The 23,916-nt window shown below is 35.9% G+C and overlaps 3 protein-coding genes across 7 annotated transcripts; 2 read left to right on the top strand and 1 right to left on the bottom strand.

Annotated features, from left to right (window-relative positions):
* Positions 1-92: 92 nt before the first annotated feature.
* LOC111459793 (lysine--tRNA ligase, chloroplastic/mitochondrial) lies at positions 93-10,876 on the bottom strand. Its single transcript, XM_023102854.1, has 14 exons — positions 10,567-10,876; positions 10,244-10,462; positions 9,745-9,856; positions 8,507-8,615; positions 7,787-7,844; positions 7,037-7,105; positions 5,832-5,939; positions 5,082-5,174; positions 4,872-4,976; positions 3,979-4,185; positions 3,474-3,568; positions 2,491-2,581; positions 1,236-1,412; positions 93-507 (listed from the first exon to the last, which is right to left on the bottom strand). The coding sequence occupies exons 1-14, from the start codon at positions 10,840-10,842 to the stop codon at positions 415-417; spliced, it is 1,812 nt and encodes a 603-aa protein (XP_022958622.1). The 5' UTR covers positions 10,843-10,876; the 3' UTR covers positions 93-414.
* Positions 10,877-12,379: 1,503 nt separating this feature from the next.
* Positions 12,380-15,475, top strand: LOC111459803. Of its 4 annotated transcripts, XR_002713338.1 has the most exons (4): positions 12,380-12,927; positions 14,422-14,429; positions 14,469-14,599; positions 14,693-14,902. XR_002713338.1 is itself a non-coding variant. In XM_023102870.1 (3 exons), the coding sequence occupies exon 1, from the start codon at positions 12,676-12,678 to the stop codon at positions 12,913-12,915; it is 240 nt and encodes a 79-aa protein (XP_022958638.1). In that variant the 5' UTR covers positions 12,380-12,675; the 3' UTR covers positions 12,916-12,927; positions 14,422-14,429; positions 14,469-14,904. The 4 variants fall into 4 exon arrangements, 3 of the variants coding, with proteins under 3 accessions (XP_022958638.1, XP_022958640.1, XP_022958637.1); XM_023102870.1 differs by having other exon boundaries at positions 14,469-14,904; XM_023102872.1 differs by lacking the exons at positions 14,422-14,429; positions 14,469-14,599; positions 14,693-14,902 and adding an exon at positions 14,921-15,475 and having other exon boundaries at positions 12,381-12,927.
* A 3,449-nt stretch (positions 15,476-18,924) lies between these two features.
* Positions 18,925-21,948, top strand: LOC111459796. Of its 2 annotated transcripts, XM_023102860.1 has the most exons (8): positions 18,925-19,136; positions 19,242-19,451; positions 19,687-19,773; positions 19,862-20,119; positions 20,202-20,366; positions 20,445-20,498; positions 20,604-20,750; positions 21,267-21,948. In XM_023102860.1, exons 2-8 carry the CDS (start codon positions 19,275-19,277, stop codon positions 21,642-21,644), a joined length of 1,266 nt encoding a protein of 421 aa, XP_022958628.1. In that variant the 5' UTR covers positions 18,925-19,136; positions 19,242-19,274; the 3' UTR covers positions 21,645-21,948. The 2 variants fall into 2 exon arrangements, with proteins under 2 accessions (XP_022958628.1, XP_022958627.1); XM_023102859.1 differs by having other exon boundaries at positions 18,926-19,451.
* The last annotated feature ends 1,968 nt before the right edge of the window (positions 21,949-23,916 follow it).

Consider the following 23,916-nt stretch of genomic DNA (forward strand, 5'->3'; position numbering starts at 1 on the left):
AGAGATCAAGTTTAAAGAAAAAAAAGGGTCAACAATAAAGACTAATTTTAAGCTTTGAAGTACATTGTAAATTACCATGACTAAAATGGAACAAATCAGAAGTAAATACGAACATCATCAATTAGATAAAGGTACACATGGTTGAAGTCCTCCACCCTCAACCATCCAGAGCTTTTAATTAAATGACTGAAGTCAATTCATACATTAATTTTATTAGTCTCTAATCTCAATCCAATACACAAAATTGATTAATGCCCTCGTCCTAACGATAAACTTAAAATCCCATTGCCTTTACAGCAATAAATAGCTAACAGAAATGGATAGCAAACCTTAAGTAGCATGCATAAACTTGAGCTCATACCTTCAAAACTGCTCCCACGATCCAAAAAGCCTTGGAATTTAGATATACAAGCATTACTGCTGGATTTTAAGCACTGGAAAAGCAATTACATCTCGAATGCTTGCAGAATTTGTCAGAAGCATCACCAATCTATCAATTCCAATTCCCTGAAAGTTGAGTTCTTTCATCAGTTTAGTTACAGAAAGGAAATGGGATTCTAACCATGCAAAGTAAAAGAACAAAATCTGATAAGAAGAAAGAGAGTGCTCGATCGGAACAACGGCTAACAAAGACCATAATTACATAGATAATAGCTCCTCCAGATCCGCGTTTCTTGACAACATCCAATATTTCACTATTTAATCTCTACATCGAGGAAGATATATCTACATAACATGAACTTTTCATAATACAATACAAGACCGGTTTAAAGAAATATATTTTTAACTATCCTTGACAAAATACTAGTAGAAATTAAAATCTATTACAGTGATGCAACGTAGAATTTTTACTTTTAAATTCCAATAATCTCCTAGATGTAGGTAACGTGACAATTTTTTTTTTCTAATTTACATTAATACTCTTATGAAAATCTGTCAATTTCATTATAGCTCGAACGTCTGTCCCAAACGTTGCGTACAAATTTACAATGTTCTGATTTTGTAATTTGTATTATGCACTTGATAATTCTAGACTACTAGCAAGCAAATGGAAGAGACTTCAGCAACTGGTTTTCAGATATGAAAACTTCAGAGCATCTAAGAAATAGCCATTTTAGATTTTCATTGGCCATTTTTCAAAGGAAAGAGCAAGCCAGAGTTTCACTAGCAGTTTCGTTGAGGGATGTCATCCAAAACGCGATAAAGTAAAGTGGACAGAGAAAAGATAACAATACCAGGCCAGAAGCAGGTGGCATTCCATATTCCAGAGCTGTAAGAAAGTCATCATCAAGTGTCACTTCATAAGATTCATCCTCGTCTTTTTTCTGACTTCCATCTATAGAGTCTGTTCCAGAAACAGCTACGCCACGCTTCTCATTATGTTGCCTGATCTGATCTTCAAGTCGACCCCTCTGCCATTTTTAAAATAAACATGAAAATCTTTCCAATCACCATAGAACCAGTCTATAACTTTACAATAAAAATTATTATTTGTTGACATGTCATGAACCAATAACACATGAGCATTCTAAGCACGAAGAAAAGGGTGTTCTTATGGAGGCTGGCCGCACCTTGGCATGGGTTAGGTGCAAACCAAAAGCCATTTCTTTTGGTAACCCTTTGACTGGAAGAGTCTCTAGAAGATTAACGAAGTAAAGAACAGTTATATTTCAAAAGGCTTTAGATTATCCAGTTCAGTTTGACTTGTATGCCAACGATTTTCTCTCTTCTTCAAATGCAGAGGATATTGGCTAATATTATTGGTAAGAAAATAAGGAACTCTCTCCAGGCTAGGGAAGGTCTCAACACTCGGAGCCTTTTGGTGGAATGAAAGAAAGTTCCTAATAAAAATGAAGATGGCAGTAGGCACCAGCAACCTGAAGGAAAGAAATCGTATATTGATCTACAAATGGATTTGGAGTATTCCCCCATGAAAGTCGCTATTTCTGGTAATTTTATTTCAAGGAAGTAAGGGGTACACAGGAGACTGGGTTAGTGCCAAGAAAACAATAAGAGGCATGAGTCCAGAGTTCCTAGAAGTCCCGTTTGTTGCAGAAAACTTTGCGATCAGTTCCTTTCACTTAGTGTTTGAGTGTTGACCATGGCTTAGTACCAACTTCTAGACTAATTTATAGGCCATGAATAAGCCTATAAGTGCCACGCCCAAGTGATTGTAACATTGTGGGGCCACTAGAAATCTTCTCGGACTAGCCCACCAAATCTAAGTTTGAAACATGTGGAGGAAAGATGGTAGGGGCCCTAGATTAACGGAAAGACTTGTCCCTAAAACCAAATTGGAGATAATTTCATATCATCTATGAAATGTTTCAATTTCATATTGAATGAAGACAAAGAATTCAAAATGATAGTAGAATTCTTGAACCAATATTCATGTACGAGACCTCTGACCTTCTGCACTCCAACTTTAAACAGTAAAAAGTTTCATCAGACATACCTCTGGCATAACTAATTGACTTAATTAACTCTTACCTGATCGATAGGATCGGTCAATTCAGAAAATGCATTGGCCAGCTCACGACCACAAATGAAAAGTTCGAACCTTTCTGTCAACCCAGCATGCCTAATAATACAGAAGAAAAAATTAACATTTTAACCCCCTCCTGGATAAGAATTTAAAAAAGAAAAAAAAGAAGAATACAAGCTAAACAAAATCAAGGAACCGAAAGCTTCTAGGTCAAGGCTTGACATGAGCACAACACCGCACGGTTGAAAATGTATGACTGTGACACACAGCATATCCTAAACACTACAAGCATCTACAAGCATCTACGTTTATGCACCACAATAATTTACTTGGATCTCTCAGTAAGGCCAGGTAATATATAAAAACCCAAATAGGAACTACTTAGCTAGACAAGATCATAAGAAATAAAAAGATAAAACTCTTTCAAGGGTATAGCTGAGATTGGAATATTGTCATCCCTCCAATATCTCAATACATTAAGTATGAGTGTAAGCAGTTTGGTTTGGTTTGAGTGTAAAACTGGAACTGAACCGTCAGATATATAAAGGAATGTATAGAACTGAATTAAACCGGTCCGAACTGATCAACCGATGGTTTAAGACGGTTCGGTCCAGTGATTCATGGTTGGGATAAGATAGGTGGGCATAGGTGCCAGAAGGATAACAGATATATACATGCGTATCCTTATGGTTACAAGCCTGACTTTCAGGCGAACTACTTCACTAACATTGTTTGATATGTTGTCCAACTTTTTAATACAAATATTATCAACTGGCTCGGTTATATTCAGTTTAACCTTTCAAAACCCAAGGCTTACCAAAAAAAAATTTGGTTTTCTTTATTTGAAAACCCCAGCTGCCAAACCGAACCGATATCAGTTTCGGTCGGGTTAAGTGGTTTTTTCGGTTTTTCCCTTACACCCCTAACATTAAAAATACATGAAACACTAAGCTAGAAACATAGATACACCAACACGTGGGCTTCATACCTTCTGTGAGGTTTTGCCAGAGGAGATATCTCGATTGGGTAATCCAACACAAAAGTGGGTTGAAGGAGCTTCGGTTCTACAATAAGCTCGAAAATCTGGACACATAATATGCAAATCCATAAGAATTAAAGTAATAAAGACAACTCTTTGTTCTGTGATGACTATTTCATTACACCAAAGCATGGACATAGGCCAAAGGAGCCCAAACTAAGACAAGAAAGATACAAGAAAGTCTTCAAATTAAGAGAATATAGGCCAAAAGACAGAGAGAAACGAGAAAATCATCCAATTTATCAGATATAACTTTAACTATTACGAAAGGAAAGAAGAAAGTTATCGACGCCCACACGAAAGCTGCAAAGTGGAGAAGTTATAAAATGACAACAAATGAATCCAAACAAACAGACTAATTGCATCCGTGAAGCTTCAAGAAAGGACTAACATATTCTAACAGAACATACATGTGTTTAAAGTTAAAAGTTCCTAGGTAGAGATGGAGCATAACCTCAGATAGAAGGTGACCAATTGATTGACTTGCGTCAATAGAAGTTTTGTCCTTATACTCAAGGGTATCCCCAATGGTCCTCAAAGTAACTTCTTTGGCAACTTTAAGGTCATTTCCAAACTCATTTAAATCAATCCCAGTGGCTTCTTTAACGAGGTTGTGCATTGTTTCTCTCCTCCAAGGCCTTTCAAGGCATATTTCAACTCCCTACAAAGATGTATGGATTAACCACCGTATAAGGTCCTTCATATAATTGACAATCACCAGCTAGAATGTTCTATAAAGGTGTGCAACTTTTTACATCAGAGCAGAAGGATAGATTTACATGCTCCAATGAGAAAAATGAGAAAAATGAGAAGCAACGGGGACTTTTCATATCAAATTCTCCTTAAAACTAGTTTTCTTTATATATTTATTTATAAGAAATGAGTTTCATTAAAACGAAAGAATACAAGAGAGAGGATAAGAAGTTCTCACAACTTGTCTAAGAGCTTGCATAAAAGCACTTACTAATGGGCATCTACGCCACCTATAGCTTAAGATGACAATTAAAATATATATATTACAAAAAAAAAAAAAAAAAAAAAAAAAAAAGACACAATATGATCTCCATGTTGAAGCTAAACCANTCACCCTCCGCCAAAAAATACCATCACATCTACAAAAAGGTCTTGGAATGTTCTTCTATTCCTTTCAAGAAAAAGTTCCAAGGAACTTTTATAGCATTGATCTACAAAACTCTTTTAAGTGATACCCTTTAAAATTCTCTTTGATTGTTAAGAAAAATTTCAAAACTTGTAAAACAACTTTTCATTTTACAAAATAAAGCAAACAAGATTTCTCAAAATCCACATGGCAATAAACTAGAGTGTTCAAAGTTGAACTGGACATACCTGGTAATCAATTGAAAGTTTCCCATGAATAGCAAGAGCACAACGGGTAACAATTTCTTCTGCCATGTTCATCATACTCTGATAATCTGAATATGCTTCATATATCTATTAATCAAGTTATAAAATATTGATTAGAGCTTCATTTGCAAGATTCACCTTCAAAGTGTTTCCACATGGACAGAAGCAAGGAACGATCAAAAGAAAGCTTACCTCTATAGATGTAAACTCAGGATTATGACGAGTTGAAAGTCCTTCATTTCTGAATATGCGTCCAATTTCATATACTCTCTCGAAGCCACCAACCTGTCACCAACAATAATATATTCATCTAAATAATAAATATACAAGTTTGTATATGTTGATAAAGAAAGAGTTATATTCAACAAATTAAGGGGAAAAAAAGAATAACGACATCATAGCTAGCATTCAGGGGAAAAAGGCATAAATATGCAAACACAAGCTTTTTTTTTTTTTTTTTTTTTTTTTNGCAACAACATAAACAGAGAACATGAAGCTTAGCATGATACTAGTTTTTTGCAAGTTAATTTATACCACCCACACCTTTGGAACATCAATCACAGCCATAGGTTACTCAGTTTGCATACTTAGCAACCATCATTGTCTAAGTGATCACTATTTGCTTCTTGGTTTTTGACTTTTGAAAATTAGACTTGTTTTCTCACTATTTCTCTACAATAGTCTTCATCTTTCATGAGAAAATACACGAATTCTTAGCCAAAGTCTAAAAACAAAAACAAATATTTAAATTCTTTTTTTTAGTTTTCAAAATCATATGTTAAAAGTAGGCAACAAAACAGAGAAATTCATAGGTGGAAGTAGTGCTAATAGACTTAATTAAAAAAAAGCAAATGGTTATCAAACCGGGCCTTAGTAATAAAATAGCGGATCTGAAATTCTGTTCAGTACAACCATATAAAAAGTTAAATATTGATAACTCACTAGCATTCTTTTTAAGTGGAGCTCAGTAGCTATTCTTAAATACAGATCTCTCCCAATGGAATTGTGGTATGTGACAAAAGGCCTTGCTTCAGCTCCCCCAGCTGCTCCCTAGTTGATTAAACAAATCAAAAACCAAGTACAAGAAAGTAACTACATTTGGGTACTTAAATTTATAAATTAAACATTACATATAAGAAAATGATGATTCATCCAAAATTTTAAAAATTGCTTCTTAACATCTGACAATCAGGATCAAGTAAACAGTCTCACGAATAAACAATTTGATACCTACAAATTTAACCAATATTATTTCTCTGGAAATAACTAGCTCAAATAATATCAATGTGATTTGGATAATGGATATAAGGTTTAACATAGATAGATGAAGAAATGCTTGCTTCTCAGAGGCACGAAAGCAATGTAATTCAGGCCTGCCATAAGATAATTTCTCAGCTTTCCATCATATTGCAAGCTGTCAAAACTTGTTCGTACAAAGTACCATCAAATGGGAAGTTGCAAAAACAAAAGGCTAGATCTTTGAAAAAGGCTCAAAAAGAAGAGGGGGTGCGGAAATACTAGCTATAGGTCGATTTTCAATTTACAAAGCAACAGACTACAAGGATGGGGTAGTTGTTATCATATTAACTAAAAGGAGGAGGACGTTGTCAGTTACTAAGAAGGAGAAAGGGAGTGAGAAAGAGAGGGAGGAGTAGAGATAGTTATACTTTACAAAAAAATTAATGTCCAAAATGAGCAACAATCAACCGGCAACTACAAGTAAACGGAGTCAAATTTACTTCATATATTTCTTGAATGAGAAAATAAACTTCCATCAAGAAGAATGAAAGAAAAAATCAAGGCAATACAGACAAACAGAGCCAAAATCCAAGTTGAGAAACCCAATGCTACTTGGATCATAAAGAGACATACATGAATATAAATCTTAATGAAATTTTGTTTCTGCATGTGTACACACATATGAACCTCATCAACTAAAGAAAAAATAGTTCATGGAGCCAACCAAGCAACCAAAAGAGATTCAGATGTTCGGTGTAAAAAAAATGGATCCATGTCAATGAGTTTTGGATGAGTAATTATCTCCAATTGACCTCAATTTTCAAATATGTAAATTTATCTTCTTCAGAAAAAATTAAAAAGTCTAATAAATTACATACAATTTAAATGAAGCTTGAATATTCACAAACCTGAAGGACTGGAGTCTCAACCTCAACAAATCCTAATGATTCCACAGTCCTGCGAATCTCTGATATTATCTATACAAATAAGAGATAGCAAGGATGTCAACACATTGAAGTACTTGACTTTTGTTATTAAAAAAAAAAAAAAAAAAAAAAAATTAACTTTTAAAAGTATTGCAACACATCACGTATGGGAGAGAAGGGGTTCAAACTACAACCTCCTAGAGAAAGTAGAGATCCTAACATGCCTAACCATTTGCTGACAAAAATTGATAACAGAACCTAGCATTATTGTTTTCTTTTTCATTCTTTTCTTTTTTAATAAGCTACTGATGCAATTTACAAGAGAGAAGGCAACTCCCCAAGGTTTACCATAAAAGTGAATGAACTAGAGTTGATATAGAAAGGAGAGTACAAAATTTTAGGTCCCTTTTGGTGATTTGGAGACATCTTCGAAAAAGAACAAAATGTAAGAGAACATTACGTATTATAACTGATAAAAAAATCTGCATATCTTTAAGTGTTTAGTCATTGCTAAAAGCACTGAAAAATAGATGAGACTGGTCCAGTTACTTGTTTTAAACATTGAAGAACGAAAATTAAATATATCAACTTATATTTGATCACATTGTCTACATGCCATGTCCACACTCTCAAGCCTCAAAGCAAGCCTGACAGATATGAATACAATGCATAGGCTTAATAATAAAATTATGCCTGCAAGTTGCTAACAAGAAATAGCTAAGCCTACATCACCTTTGCTCTTTTCCTGAATGTATCCGCTACTTCAGGATTCGCAATCATATCTACGTACCTGAAAATAAAATATGTAAATATGACATCAATGAAAATGAGATATTGAGCTGAAGCATATTTCAACTGCACGTTATCCATTTGAAGTGCAGTGTCTTCATAAGATTTAAAAGATATCTAGATAAGTAAAAATTACAAGTGAAAAAAAAAAGTAGGTATCTTTTCATCAGAAACAAATAATATATTAAAAAAGGGACAAGGGATGAGAAATACCTTGAAGCCAACTTGATTTTATAAGACATCCTAAGGTCTTTTTTTTTTTTTTTTATATAAGAAGGCCTGAATACTCATCCTAATCGTCGAGGGTTTTCACAAAAAGGAAGACACATAAAAACAATAGTTTCCCATTTTGCAAGTTCTTTTCACTAGCCTTCGGTTAATTGATGATATAAAATCAGGCCAACCTCTACGGCAGAAAATATTGAGAGGTTTTCTCCCCATCAAAAAGCAATAGAAATTAATATTCCCATTCAATGATATGCATTTCTTACTTAATGACATTATATCATGTCGGACATGAGCCCCCAAAAATAGGACAATCAACTACAGTATCAAAATGTGACTTTCACAACTCTTAAAACAAAAGACATACATAGAGAAATGGTTGTCCACAAGAATTAATATTTTTGAAATAGAAAATGAAAAAAATGGGCCAAAAGTTACCGTTGGCGGTAGCGTTTATCAATATCAGTTAAACCATGATATTTGTCAGGAAGTGGAAGTAATGACTTCGTCAGGATTTCAAAAGAATTCACACAAACAGAAAGTTCCCCTGAAGAAAATGAAGGACAAAAAATTAAATCATAACATATCCAAGCGTTAATAATGTGGAAATGCAGTTCAGATCCATGAAAACATATGTCCCGCAGGCTTAATATATACATAAAGGAATCTAGAGATTAATACATAGCTAAGTGATTTTTGTTACTTGAGAACTTTCTAACCTTTTTAAAGATTAAGAGTATTAATGTTACTTGAAAGTTCAAGAATATTTTTTTAAACGTGAAACTAACCGTTCCGTCTATATACTAACAGTAAAAGTATTAACTTTTTTAAACGTTTAAGGTTATTGATGAAACTTTTGAAAGTTCAAGATTATTTTTTTAAACGATTTTAAAACTTTATGGGTATTTTTTAAATAAAATACCAACCGTTTTCATTCAAAATTAACAATAAAAGTATTTTTGAATTTTTTTAAAAGTTTAAGGTATTACTGAAACTTTTAAAACTTCAAAAATATTTTTAAAACAAGATACAAAATTCATGGGTATTTTTTATAATTTAGCCAAACAAAAAACCAAAAACAAAAGGGTTATCAAACAAGACTGGAATGATTTGTTGTCATGATAGCTTCTAGCTTAAAAAATGAAAATGCAAAAGTCTGCCCATACCTTTTCTCTCTTATTGTTCCAAGTATGATACGAAATACTCTTAATGTGGTCTCAAAATACTACTTTCTCAACTTTCATTATAATGGTTATGGAAAAATGTAAATGAAGAGATTCTTTCTAATTCCTATGCTTCAAAGAAATGACAAAACAATATAACAAACAGTTCAACATCCAATCTCTACTAAAGGTCAGTGTAGATGAAAATAATTATTACACGTCTCAAATCCTTCAGAGCAATCTACTTTACTCTTTCTTGAAAAACAGAAAATTAAATTAAATTTGGCTGACAGATTCGTATGCAACAGGCTGATTAATATAAGATTGATACTTGAGGTTCTCTCTTAATATCAATTAGATTTATAAGAAAATTTAGATTTTATTTTTAATAGGTACATCCAATGAGTGTTTAACTTCTAAGACTCTAGCTTCCGAACGTTAACTGCATAAACTTTTTCATGCCAAGAGAAAAATGTGATCAAGCCATTAAGAAACAACAGCACGAGGACTCACCTTTCTCTGTTCGCTTAATTGAACCGCGTGCACCAAGAATATCGCCGATATCAACAAGATTCTTTAGCTGATCAAACTGATCATTTATGAGCCTTTCCTTCTCACAGTAAAGCTGAAATCAAAATTGTCAATCAACTATGTTGATTACATGGTTTATATTAAGATAAGCAGAAGTAGAAGACTCTTCAAAACAGCGCCTCGTACAGTTGGTCACAATGGATATAACTTAAAAGTGACTAAAAATACGTCATTCTCGTGGATTTACGCAAGAACGAAATTAAACAGATCAATCGTCAAATGATCTGCCAATCATGTTCACAGCCATCTAACATGAAAAACAAAAATTTCCCCTACTTAAAAAGACATACTCTACTACCTTGAACAAGCAGTAATCTTATATGCACTCCATAAAGTTTCACCAATCCCAGCAGCGACTTGACGAAACAATGGCGTGGATATAAGTGTAAGTTAGTCAATTGAAGCAAGCCAGTATACGAACCTGAATTGTACCAGAATCGTCTCTTAATGTCAGAAATGCAAGCTTTCCAAACGCACGGCGAGCCACAATCCTTCCAGCTATTGACACAGAACTCGTATCGTTATTAGACTCTTCGCCATTGCCTAGATGCTTATATAACTCTTGCAGCTGACTAGCAGTATGAGTCCTGTCCCACGTATATGCATAAGGTTCCAACCCCTTGCTCCTCAATTCCTCAACCTAACACAACAATATAAATGTCCCAAAACATTCAACCAAGTCCAGAAAGAAAATAGACGGGAAGAGGTGGAGTATAGTGCATTTGTAAGTGGTATGAGAAGAACCTTCTTTAAGCGAATTGCACGAACCGCCTCCCTGTCGGACGTAGAAGCAGGAGATGATGTAGTCGAGGAGGAAGAACGGCGGCTACGGCCGGAAAGCTTGACTTTTCCGTCACCGGCAGTGGAGGTTGCGGCGGAAGAACAGCGACGAAGGAAGAGGGCGGAACGAGAAGATTTAGGAGCGAGGGCGGAGATTGTCGAAGAGGAAGAAGCCAAGCGAATGAGGTGCTTGAACAATGGCTGGGAGCATACTGCCCCGTAGAGCTTCAAGGCCTCCATTGGATTCACTCCGTCCTCCTTCCTGTGCGCGTTGCCCAAATCAGCGCTTTATCTACTCCGATTGCATGCCCCAATTCCACTTGGAGCCACTGACCCGCCATTTTATTGATTAATGACGTCACTATTTGTTATTTTTATAATTGTAAAAAAATTTCGATCATATTAATATTAAAAAAAAAACAACCAAATCTAAAATTTCAAGTCAAACTATTGCGAGACTATAAATACCTACAATATATTATGTAAAAATCAGATTCGTGGATAATGAATTGAAATCTCGAATTCAGAAGTTTTCTTTAGAAATTCGAGCATCAATTTACATCAATTTTGTCATTTCTAAGTTTTAACGTGGTAGAATTGCATCCTTCTAGATTTTCGACTGTAAGAGGTAATCTAATTTTAGTCTTATCGCTTCGTTGATCAAATTTAATTAGAATTGCATCCGAGACATTCAATCAAGCCTCGATTAAGTTTGATTGTAAAATGATTCAATTTAAAACGACGTTTCAAATCTTGCTTATATCTTTGATCATAAGACTTAATCTAATTCTAGCCTTATAGTTGATCCAAATTTCGTATTAGGAGGTGTTAATTACTTTGATTTGAGGGTTTTTGCTTCAACAAAAGCTTAGATCGTTGGGCTGAGGATTAGGGTTGTCTTATCAGTTGCCCTCTAAGAGCTAGCCTCAATGTGGTCTTAATCGATTCCTTTCCGGGTTGGCTCATGTGGCCTAACTCGATCTCGATGACTTGGTCTTTGCTAGGACAACTTGCCCTAAGCCAAGTTTGACTAGTTTCCCCATTAGCTCGGCTCAACAATCATCAAGAGTTTTGACCACCTTTAGGTTAGGGGTCGGTTAACTTTCATCTTCATTGACACGAATTGAAACTCTTGGGTCTTCGCTAGCCCGTGTGGGGTCGACTCTCTTTGCTTTATGTGATTTTCTTTATTGGGCCACACGTTCAATATATATTCAATACAAAATTATTCGCTAAAAAGGCTTAAAAGACATTGACATGGCCATAGTCAACATAACATACACATAGCTGGTATGAACATCAACGTGTAAACCAACAAAGAAAACACAAAGACACAAATCTTAGAATTATGGGACGAGTACTTAGTTGAACTTACATCCACTAGATTCACGATATTCTATTTGCATTAAGTTTGATTGAACTAAAAGGCGTCCAACCGAGCTCAAAAGGGTCTTCTTATGTTAGGGGCAAGCTCAAACACGCCCGAAAAGTACCGGGTCACCTCGAGCCTCACCCCTAGTCGAGGTGGTCGTTTTAGTCTTGGACTCATAGGTCATCTTAACACAAGACCTATATTGGGCATTGGCGCAGTTGGTTGGGCCCGAGGGAGGGTCGAGTTTTGGCTAGTCCGCCTTGGGCCAGTGATTTCTACTTCATACTTCAACAAATAATAGCCACATAAAATTTGGGCATTGCCGTCCATATGTTCATATGAAATTTCACAATTCTGTTCAAATCTCGTCTCGTGGCCCATTTCGTCGAGGATTTGACACGTACCGAACAAGATACCGATAAAACAAAGCTATAATCTCGAGTTGACTCGTGAATTTCCTGTGAAAATCGAATTAAAATTGAAGCCCGATTTGTGGCTTCGCTGTCGAGATCAAAGAATATGTGGTGGAACGAAATTCGGAAAAGAAATTAGTGTATTGGGTCAAAACTCAAATGGAGAGGGAGATGGCGAATTCTTCAAGCCACAGCTGAAGAACAGAGCACAAATCCGTTGAAGAACACAGAACTAGATCACTAATCGGGCATATTATCGTGTTCATCGCGACAGCCACTGAGAAATCAATGGTATTTAACAGCTTAATCGTGTTATCGGTTGCTCATTTATCGGCCGATGCATCGCAATGCATTGCACGATCTCCCGATCGCCTCACCAGCCACCAACTTCTTTATGTTCTCTTCAGCTACCCTCTTCAACAGCTCTCTCGCCTCGCCCTCTCTATATGGACCTTCTTATGCGTTCCTCCACCGGGTTCCTTCTACTATTACTACTACTCCTCCGACTACGATTCCTCATCCGAATGAATTCTCTCTCTGGTAATTTCTCCCTCTTTTCTTCAATTATGTAATTTCTCTCTCTTTTCTTCAATTATGTAATTTCTCCCTCTTTTCTTCAATTATGAGATTGCGCGATCCTAACTATTCACTCGTCAATTTCTGCTTCTGGATTCCTTTTTTTTTTTCCCTTCTTTCTCGCAAGTCGATTATGCGTGATTCGTCTTCATAACATCAGATTTGACATTTTCTGAGCATCATGTGTTCGCTGACATTTTTCTAGCTTTTTTTGTCAAGAATTCATTGAGTATGATAGTAATCGACAACGAGCTAGTAGTTAAGATAACACCATCGATCACTTGCATTGAAAGATTGCTTGCTAGTTTGTCAACTGAGGGATTTAAACCAACACCATCTTCTGTGTCTTCTTAAGTAATGATTGTTTTATTTGATTTCGTTGGTTGAGGTATCTGCTCCGTGTTACATCTCATGCTTTTCAATTTGTTGTGTTCATTGAGGTTTTCCAGCTACCACTTAATTTTTAGTTGGAGAGGGGAACAAAATATTCTTGGTGTGAAAACCTCTCCCAAGTAAACGGTTTTAAAATCGTGAGGTTGGCGGCGATATGTAACGGGCCAAAGTGGACAATATCTACTAGCGGTGGGCTTGGACTTGGGCCGTTACATTATACCACCACTTGCCTTGTGATTCATCATAAATGTCACAGATATGCTTGATTTATTGGGTGGAGATTTGCTCAATAATGTTGTATCTGTTACTCTCTGGCTTGAATTTGATCCTCTTCAAGGGATTGAACAGTGGTCTGATCAATGGCTTCATCAATAAGTTTGTTGTTTTTATAGGCAAAGTGGTTGAAGTGGATGAGAGTAGGAATTTAGTCATAAGGAAAGCCTTCTATTCATTTTCCCTATTATCTTGTCCCACCACTGTAGAATATGTTCCGTTAACATTTCACCTAAAAGCTTAAGTTGTTAGATCTCTGAAACACGGATGATTAATATGAAGAGAGGAAGGAAATAACTCTTGAGGGATTTGAACGTATGGTTTCATTTGACACTGTCACTCTTGATCTCAGTCCTAGAGAATTTCGTGGACACAAGGTGTGAGATCTCATATTGGTTGGAGAGGAGAACGAAGCATTCTTTATAAGGACATGAAAACCTCTCCTTAGTGGACGCGTTTTAAAACCTTGAGGGGAAGCTCGAAAGGAAAAGCCGAAAAAGGACAATATCTAATAGCGGTGGGCTTGGGTTGTTACACGAGGAATGAAATGGGGGCAGGGAAGCCATCCTTGGCCTTGTCCGTTCCCTTGTTTAGTGTGTTGTATACATATGCAATTTATAAATCTATTGTTTGGCTTGGGAACCTTACCAAATTAGGGCTTGTGACTTCTCAGTGTTCATATAGGATCGTCATTTCTAATCTTAACACCTGAGACCTCTTAGTATCTGTAGGTTTTCTATAAATCTAATGAGAAGATGAATCCAAATTAATATGAGTCAGATATTTCTGCAGTCGGAGTGGTACAAAGGATAACTGTTCTCAGAATGTGGAAGTTTCAGGGTACTTGGTGCCTAATGAGAACATTACATTTACTTGGAAAGACGAGGCTTCGGTTCAAGTAATGCGAGTATGAAATAGACCACTTGAACTTGGAAGATTATGGAAGAAAAATTTTGAGTTTGTTTAAAATGTATGTTCTCTTCGACTTTGTCTTCTCGAACTAAATGCAACGTTTGGGCATTATAGAAACGGATATTACAAGGATGTGTTGGCTTTCTTTTAGAATGTTGGATAGAAAATAAACGTGGTGGTGACGTGGATCTACGTGGCAACTTGGGCACTTGTCTGGATGAACTTTTCGTTCAACATTCTAGTGGTTTTTCTATTCCAAGCGTAGTTTTGAAGCGATAATGAATATTTTTTCGATCTCTTGCTGGCATCTTGTTCTGTTTTTATAACATTAAGTGTAACCTTTAATGCAATTTAATGGTGGTTTCATTGTTTGATGAAGGGTGGACGCTTGGAGTTGCATTCCCATTCTAGCATCTGAACAGTTCTTAGCAAGCTTTGTGTGAATGCGATTACGACAAAGAGCATACGAAGTCCTCACCAATTCGGTTACGGCCCTTGTCGGGTGTGTCTCACTTCCAAGTTCCAACATCTGCTTGTTTTTTTTTGAAAAGCTTTACCAAATAATGTACAGCACATGAAGCCATCTGGTTACGTACCTCGTTGGCTCGTATCCTTGGATTAGTAGCGCACGGTGGTTAAGTTTGTAAATATGATTTTTTCCTACTCAGGGGAAGGTAACAAAGTGAAAGAAGAATGCCAGAAATGTGTGTTTTCACTCTTAGATTGGTGTTCGTTTTATTAGAGCGTTTGCAGATTTCAGCTCAGGTTGCCTTACGTTAAAGTCGGGGTTTGTCGGTCAGCTTGACCCGATATTGTGTGGATCATTTGAGAAATGATTGGATTGTAAGGAATGAATGAATGTCTGTCTGTTAATGAAAGTGCTTGGAAGATGATCACTTTTTGCTAATAATCCATGAGGTGATGGTTGGTTTGATTAGGCTTTGCAGGTTTGATTGTGGACAGAGGAAGCTGTAATTACATGTTATTGTGAAAAAGGCACCAATCACGGCAAACAAACAGCGCCCAACCCAACCCAACCCACATGCTAATTATTGAGTCCAAGACCACTTAATACAATCATGATGAGAAAACTCAGCAGCGTCGGTGTCCAAAATGTCTTGATGCGTTTAATTCTCAAAGTAGAGAGAGATCTGATAAGGTAGGTGGTTGTTTAGATGATTGGAAAGCGGTTGTTTTTTGTATGAGGGAAACTTAAATCACTGATGATCTCGAGGAAAAGAGTAGATGTCAATTATCGTTGACTTAAACTTAGGTTAACCGAAAGAAGGTTGACAGAAAGCCATTTTGATCTACATGGTATCAATCCGAGTGATGGAAAAAAGTAGATGCCAACTTAGGTTAACTAAAAGGAGGTTGACATAAACGAGCTATTATGATCCACATGATATCAATCCGAATGATGAAAAAAAGTAGATGTCACTTATCGTTGATTTAAACTTGGGTTAATCAAAGGGAGTTTGACTAAAGCGGCTATTTTGACTCACATGATATCAATCTGAGTGATGAAAAAGAGTACATGTCAATTATCGTGGACTTAAACTTAGGCAAACCAAAAGGAAGTTGATAGAAAGCAGCTATGTCGATGATTGTTGACTTAAACTTAGGCAAACCAAAAGAAGGTTGACAAAAAGTAGCTCTTTTGATCCACCTGATATCAATCTGAGAGATAGAAAGCAGCTATTTCGATCCACGTGATATGAATCCAAGAGACAGAAAGCATCTCTTTTGATTCAAATGATATCAATCCGAAAGATACATGATATCAACCCGAGTTCTCTCATATTGGCGCTGCTTTAACTCCTCTTCCACGCCACCATTTGGGCTACTAGCTGCACCCACGGTCCACCTTCCATTTTGTTCATCCATTCCTTTTCATCCTTAGTGCCCTTGTAGAGTTAGAATGTAGGGTATTTATTTGGCATTTGGTCCATCAGTCTTGTGTGACTACAACTCTTTTAGTCGTAATTTCTTGTGTTTATTTGGTTTTTGAATTTTAAAAATATTTATTAAATTCACGAACTTTCAATTATATAATCTATAAGCTTTTGAATTTTAAGGGTTGGTCGGCATACTGGATTGGATTTGGATTTGGATGGGGTCGAGTTCCAAATCCATACCCACCTTTGACCTATTGTAGTCACAATCCAATGGTTGCAAAATCAACCTCATTGGTTATACCGTCCGAAATCAACTTTAAACTTATAGTTTCTATTTTTTTCATGAACTCGGGGAGACCCACTTTTTCTTTATATAGGAATTAGTAATTTCTCGCTTTATTTCTTGTAATTTTGTCATATATATATATATATATAACTTTAGGGTTAGGAAAAATGTATGCTTTAAACAACCTACCCATACAAATATGTTTAAAATAATATTTAGTTGTAAGTTAACAATATTCAAATAAACAAAAATAAACTATATTTAATTTCGAATTTATTAAAATGAAATGAATAATATTCCATTTTAACCCGAGAATTTAAAAAAAGATTTTTTAAAATAATAAGTATATTAAAAAAAAGGAAAAGAAAGGGCAAAAAAGTAACTTTGAAGTGGGAAGGAGGTGTTGGGGAATCTGTAAAGTGAGTAATGAGTGGCAATTTGATAACGCTCATCCCTTTCTCTTTAATAATACTAAATTTTGTTTCTTCCACTTTTTTCTTTTTCTATTTTTCTATTTTTTATTCTATAAATGAAGTGTAAGCATGTACAATAATACCCAAAATATTAGTGAATATATAAATTTTTTTTTATCTAAATCAAATTAAAATTCAAGATTAAAAATGTAATTTTTAACGTGACATTTTTTTTATGACTTACTTAACCGAGCACTGCTCAAGTTATAATACTTTTAACCTAAATTTAATCCGAGTCAATTAGAATAATCATTTTACCTATAAATTATAAGGTTCGGAGAGTTAAAAAAAATATAATTCAACTAATTAAGTAAAAAAATGTAAAATTTAAAATTACTGAGGAGATTTAGTAATTATTAAAAGAAAGATTCTTAATTGATGAGGTTGAAAAAATTGGGTTGAGTGAAATGAGGGAAATTAAAGCTAAATGATTGGAATTTGTTGAATTGGGAAGAGAAGGGTAAAAATGGAAAAAGGAGGAATCTTTTAAAGGCATTTGCAATACGACGTCGTATTCATTAATAATAAAATACAAAAGTGCTGCAAGTTTAGCATAGGATTCCATTTTTCTTTTTGGGATGCCTGTAATTTTTAACAAATAATATTAATTAAAAGCTAAGAACATTTTTTAATCTATTTAAAATAAAAAATTCACCAACCTTTTGCCTTAGCTCTTCGACCCGACCCTAAAAAAATATTCATTTCCCGTTTTGTCCCTGTACTTCTAGGAAGATATTCAACAACAAGAACCGAGATACCTCTCTTTCCCGTTCACTCAATCATCCACGAATGGTTGAAAATAAGTTAATGAATTTGTACGATTTTCTTGTTTAATCTATTGTTATAGTCTTAGTTGAGCTAGCTTGGCTAGTACAGTGGTCGATATGGCTCGTTTGGTTGTTTCTGTCCTATTCAATCTGTTGTTTTTTGTAATCGGATATAGCTTACAAGTGTTAGGAATCACAGATCTCCACAATAGTACGATATTGTCCACTTTGAGCATAACCTCTCATACCTTTGCTTTGGGCGTACCCAAAAGGCCTCATAGTATTTCTCACTTATAAACCCACGATCTTTCCCTAAATTAGCAAGTAACTCGACCCCAACCGCCTATAGGTAGTTTTAGACAGGTTTCTTTTGAAGTAGATACCTGAATGCCAAGTATGGCTCGTAATAATCTATCTTCGGGGGCATACGAAAGTGTTAGGAATCACGAATCTCCACAATAGTATGATATTGTCCACTTTGAGCATAAGCTTTCGTGGCTTTGCTTTGGGCTTTCCCAAAAAGCCTCGTAGTATTCCTCACTCATAAACTCATGATCATTCCCTAAATTAACAGGTAACTCGACCCCTACCGCCTATTAGACAGGTTTCTTTTGAATTAGATACCTGAATGCCAAGTATGGCTCGTAATAATCTATCTTCGGGGGCATACGATGATTCTTTCGCCATCTGAGGCGTTAATTTACCTACTAAAATATCGCTCGTCTCCACCCACGATCCCAGCATCACAGTTCCATTTTTGTCTAAATTTCGGAGTAAGCGGGCTTCTAGAAGGTGGAATTCACTCCCAACAATCCTCAACAACAAGCACACCTCTAGAAGATACTGTACTGTATTTAATATGATATTTTAATACTTATAATGCGTATAAAATTCATGAAAGACCCAATGGTGTAGAACTTTGGTTCAGTCACTTTCATCCTTTTCTCTCTCGTCATCGTGCAATCAAGATGATATAATATAAGAGTGATCTTTACTGCATCCGCCTCAATTTTTCCTTTTTTTTTTTCTTTTGGATTTTGCAAGAAAAGAAATGGCAATGGCAATGGCTGACTGGTGAATTCCCACTTTTTATTGACGAAGTAGGATCGATGGAAACATACGTTACATTCCATATAAAGCTGATTTAGAGAGAGAGAGAGCGGGCGAGCTGGTAGGTGGATCGTCATTTTGTGAAGTTTTTGGGCTTGTGTTTGTGCTCGAGCTTTGTTCTTCGACTTGGATTCACTCGCTGTTAGCTAATTTCACTTTGGATCAGTGGATTTTTTGGCATTTGGGCGGATTCCAGCAAATGGTTCCTGCTCAGATTGGCAGAGGGACGGCTGCCGGGAGGGCTCCGGTGCTGGTTTTCTCTTTGTGGTGTCTGATCTGTCTGTCCCTCGCCGCTCGGTTATCCCCTTCCATGCAGCAGCTTGAAGTTCAGAAGCATCTCAGGCGTATAAACAAGCCTCCATTGAAAACAATCGAGGTTTCTTCTCTCTCTTACTTTCTCCCTCTAAAAGATGCTTTGGTTTTTGCTTTTCGGAATACTTTGAAGATAGCGAGAAAGTAATCGAGTATCATTCTTTTAGTTTTAATAATGTATGCTATGAGTATAGCCCCCTTTCAATCGATCGAGTATTGCAGCTTTCAATTCAGTGTTCATGTTTCTCTTGATTTGTTATTCTGATCTGATTATGACTGTTCTTGTGATGTTCAAGCAGAGTCCAGATGGGGATATAATCGATTGTGTCCACATTTCTAATCAACCAGCTTTTGATCATCCTTTCCTCAAAGATCACAAAATTCTGGTTTGTTCTTCTTAGATTTTGCAGCTACATAAAGTATTTCTTCATCTATCTGTCCTGAAATTTCTTGAACACTTGTTTGGTATATCAGACGAGGCCTACTTACCACCCAGAAGGGCTGTTTGATGAGAATAAGGTGTCTGAGAAGCCTAAAGAAAGAACAAACCCCATCAATCAGCTGTGGCATGCAAATGGAAGGTGCCCAGAAAACACCATTCCTATTAGGAGAACCAAGGAAGATGATGTTCTAAGAGCAAGCTCTGCCAAAAGATATGGAAAGAAAAGACATAGAAGCATTCCTCAACCGAGGTCTGCAGATCCTGATCTCATTAACCAAAGTGGTCATCAGGTAATTCTTTTCTCTTTTGAATACACACAGTCTTTTTATGGTTTAGTTCTGATATCATGGTGTTCCCTTCGGAGCTGCTTAGCACGCAATAGCTTATGTGGAAGGAGATAAGTTTTATGGAGCAAAGGCCACAATCAACGTCTGGGAGCCCAAAATACAGCAGCCTAATGAGTTTAGCTTGTCTCAGTTATGGATATTAGGAGGCTCTTTTGGTCAAGATCTTAATAGTATTGAAGCTGGCTGGCAGGTACTATGGGTACTCATCGATACCAAAAGGCTTATCCAATAATTGTTGTTGCTCATAATTGATTGTTTATGACAACAGGTCAGTCCAGATCTGTATGGCGATAACAACACAAGACTCTTCACTTACTGGACTGTAAGATTGATTTGCTTCTGTGATGAATATATTGTCATTGAATCTTTGAGTTTTATTCTTCCAATTCCATATCATTGTTCTAATGATGATGAATGGTGTTTGCAGAGCGATGCATATCAAGCTACAGGTTGCTATAACCTCCTCTGCTCAGGGTTTATTCAAGTGAACAGTGAAATAGCCATGGGAGCAAGCATCTCGCCTGTGTCTGCATTTCGAAGTCCCCAGTATGATATAAGCATACTTATCTGGAAGGTAAGTGACAAACTTCACTTGGACAACTCAGAAAAGAAAAATTGAAACATCGACAATTGTGTTAAATGCTAAAAGACAAATGAAACTGACTGTGCAAAGATAAGTGCATGTGATCATTTTGAGAACATTGTCCTGCTGAGATGGGGTTTTCACATTAGGTGTTAGAATAATACCCACACGTATAATTTATGAGAAAAGGGTCGGAATTGAAAAAAATCGCAGTGGTTGAGATCGAAGATTCTCTTGTCATTTCCCCCAACTTGAGCTTTTAATATATGAAGAACCCACATGGGTGGCTTAACGAAGTATTTTGATTGATATATAGTGTAAGAGTCACCGCTAGCAGATATTGTTCTCTTTCGATTTTTCTTTTCGATTTTCCTTAAGGTTTTTAAAATGTATATGCTAGGGAGATGTTTCAACATCCTTATATAGTTAGCGTAATTCATTAGTGAAAGTAATATTAAGTAGTTTGTTTGTTGTTGATTGAGATTTGAGATGACAAAACTTGTGTAGGATCCAAGTGAAGGACACTGGTGGATGCAGTTTGGCAATGACTACGTGTTGGGATATTGGCCATCTTTCCTATTCTCGTACCTGGCCGACAGTGCCTCGATGGTCGAGTGGGGAGGGGAGGTTGTGAATTCAGAGCCTGATGGGTTGCACACTTCAACCCAGATGGGAAGTGGTCATTTTCCAGAAGAGGGGTTCGGGAAGTCGAGTTATTTCAGGAACATTCAAGTCGTTGACAGCTCAAACAATCTCAAAGCTCCCAAAGGGATTGGTACCTTTACAGAGCAATCAAACTGCTATGATGTTCAAACTGGCAGCAATGGAGATTGGGGCCATTACTTTTACTATGGAGGCCCTGGCAGAAACCAAAACTGTCCATGACCACTACACATCAATGTAACTCTCTCTCTCTCTCTCTCTCCTGTAACATGCATTCAAAAGCTAGTGAAATTTCTTCTCTCCTTTGTATACACCTCCTTGATCATGTGGGGTTGGGGTAGAAAGGTAAAATATGAGCTCTCCTCTGTAGTGTGAAGTAGTTTTAGGCCCCTTAAAAAGCTTGAAAGGAACAAAGCCTTTGTGAAGCTGCACTTTGTTTTGTTTTGTTTGTAGTTTACTCCTCTCTAAGAGGGGATGGTTGTTAATCAATGGATGAACTGATGAAAGCCTTTGTTTTTTGGTTAAAGATGATGGAAACTTTTGAGAGTGGAAAGGTGAGTGTGAGTGGGGGGATGACAGTGCGCTGTGCGCTCCCCACCACACCACATGAGGCTTAAAGTTGGGGCCATCCCCCACTTGCAAGCTGCCATTAATACTCTGTTTGAAATTGTTGGCTGGCTGCATCTATGAGCTTTTGCCTGCTTTTAGTTTCTGTTCTTAAGGAATCTTTTTATTTTTTTATTTGTAGAGTTTGCCTTTTGAGTTTCCCTGCCATTCTCTTCCACCTCCTAACCACTCTGTAAATCTTGGGTGTTGTAATCTTTTTTTACCCCCAACTTTCTTCATTTTTTAATCAAAACGGTCAAAAGTTTATATATTATACTTAAAACTAAAAGAAAAAAAAGTTAAAAAAATATTTTTATAGATAATTGTGGATGAAAGTGATTGGTACTTTGTTTAAAAAATACTCTCAAAAAGTTATTGGTCCTTACAGCTAACCGTTTCCGCTCCATTGCCATCAACCTATTCTCGTACCTTTGTTTAGAATGGTTTCATGTTCCTTCATCAAAGCGTTATTCCTCTCTATTCATCTCTCTTTTTCAATTGTAGTCTTGATTAGTTTACAAAATTGAACGATTGATTTGCCTTTGACCCTCAGTTTGATTGTTTTTTTGAGAATGTTGAGCGGGGTTGGTAAGCTGTGTATTTGGGAGAAAGTGAAAACAAAGGCTTTCACTTTTTTACACCCTGGTTTAGTCTCGCAAAGATATTTAAAAAATGTCTATGAACTTTTAACTTTTAACCTTTATAAAAATGTTTTTTTTAATGAATATATAGATAAAAATTGTTCATCTACACTTTAAAGATAATATCTCTTTTAAATTTTAAAAAAATTCTTGGTTAGTTTAAGGATATTAATGTAATTTAAAAATTTACCAAGAATTTTCATAATATAACATTTTCATCCATCCATGTACTAAAAGTATTTTAAACTTTTTAAAAAAGTTTTTAAGTTCTGATTTTTTTAAAAAAGTTTGTATTTATTAATTAAATTTTTGAAAAATTAAAAGAGAATACTTTTAAAAGTTAAATTATTTTTAATTAAAAGTATTGTTTACTCAGTTTCATCCTTTCTTTACTTTCTAAAGGCTCTGAAATTGGGCGACTCGTGAGGAGCTATGAAGGGAAAAAGGTAGAATGTCACCTCTGAAGGGAAATAAACAAGTTTTTATTGGTTGATGGAAGATTTGACATATCTTCCATTACAATTAAAGACATTGAAAATCAATGTACAAAAAAGTGAAGAACAAGGAAGAGATTATGCTTCAAATTGTTCATAAAATGAAAACAATGGATCCATTGAATTGAATGTGGGTTCAGATCTATATGCTTTCCATCCAACCATTCAAGATTATACTTAATGGCTTCGGTTAATGAGAGAATTATAATGTCAACTATTATGAGGGAAGTTTTTGGATAATTTATAAACCTACTTGAATTGATCTAGACTTCTTTCCAGACTCGTAACATAATAAGGTAGGTCAAGTATACATACCCGGTATAACAAGTGTACTAAATCAGCAGGTAAACGAGAGAGCTCGTTTCCAAAGGTAGGTCAAGCATACATGGCCGATAAAACAAGCATGCTCGTCTCCAAGTGTAGTGGCGCCTATCTATCTTGGCTATATGTAAAAAAACAACGTTAGTAATTAGTCATTTTTACGTGATTCAATTCAAAATCATTTAAATAAAATTAAACTTCTCGTAAAGTTCTACAAGAGTAGCAAGAAGAATAATCGCATAGTTATTCCTAATGAATAAATAAAATAGAAAAAGAGGAGAAGACGAAAGAGTGCCAGAGCCAATCATTTTCTTTTGGTACCCGAACCCAACCCAAATAAGATCGAGTTAAAAAAAATGGACCCAACCCAAACCCGAAATCCAACACAACCCAACCCAACCCAACCCAACCCTTATATTTCGGGTTGGGTTC

The sequence above is a fragment of the Cucurbita moschata genome, unplaced genomic scaffold (assembly GCF_002738365.1).
Source record: "Cucurbita moschata cultivar Rifu unplaced genomic scaffold, Cmos_1.0 Cmo_Scf00022, whole genome shotgun sequence".
Taxonomy (NCBI): domain Eukaryota; kingdom Viridiplantae; phylum Streptophyta; class Magnoliopsida; order Cucurbitales; family Cucurbitaceae; genus Cucurbita; species Cucurbita moschata.

Coding starts and splice junctions, on each gene's coding strand:
- LOC111459793 (XM_023102854.1), bottom strand. CDS start 10,842: ATGGAGGCCTTGAAGCTCTACGGGGCAGTATGCTCCCAGCCATTGTTC. Junction 8,616..9,744: donor AATTAAGCGAACAGAGAAAG/GTGAGTCCTCGT, acceptor CATTTTCTTCAG/GGGAACTTTCTGTTTGTGTG. Junction 5,940..7,036: donor TTGAGACTCCAGTCCTTCAG/GTTTGTGAATAT, acceptor TTAATCAACTAG/GGAGCAGCTGGGGGAGCTGA.
- LOC111459803 (XM_023102870.1), top strand. CDS start 12,676: ATGGTATTTAACAGCTTAATCGTGTTATCGGTTGCTCATTTATCGGCC.
- LOC111459796 (XM_023102860.1), top strand. CDS start 19,275: ATGGTTCCTGCTCAGATTGGCAGAGGGACGGCTGCCGGGAGGGCTCCG. Junction 19,452..19,686: donor CTCCATTGAAAACAATCGAG/GTTTCTTCTCTC, acceptor ATGTTCAAGCAG/AGTCCAGATGGGGATATAAT. Junction 19,774..19,861: donor TCAAAGATCACAAAATTCTG/GTTTGTTCTTCT, acceptor TTGGTATATCAG/ACGAGGCCTACTTACCACCC.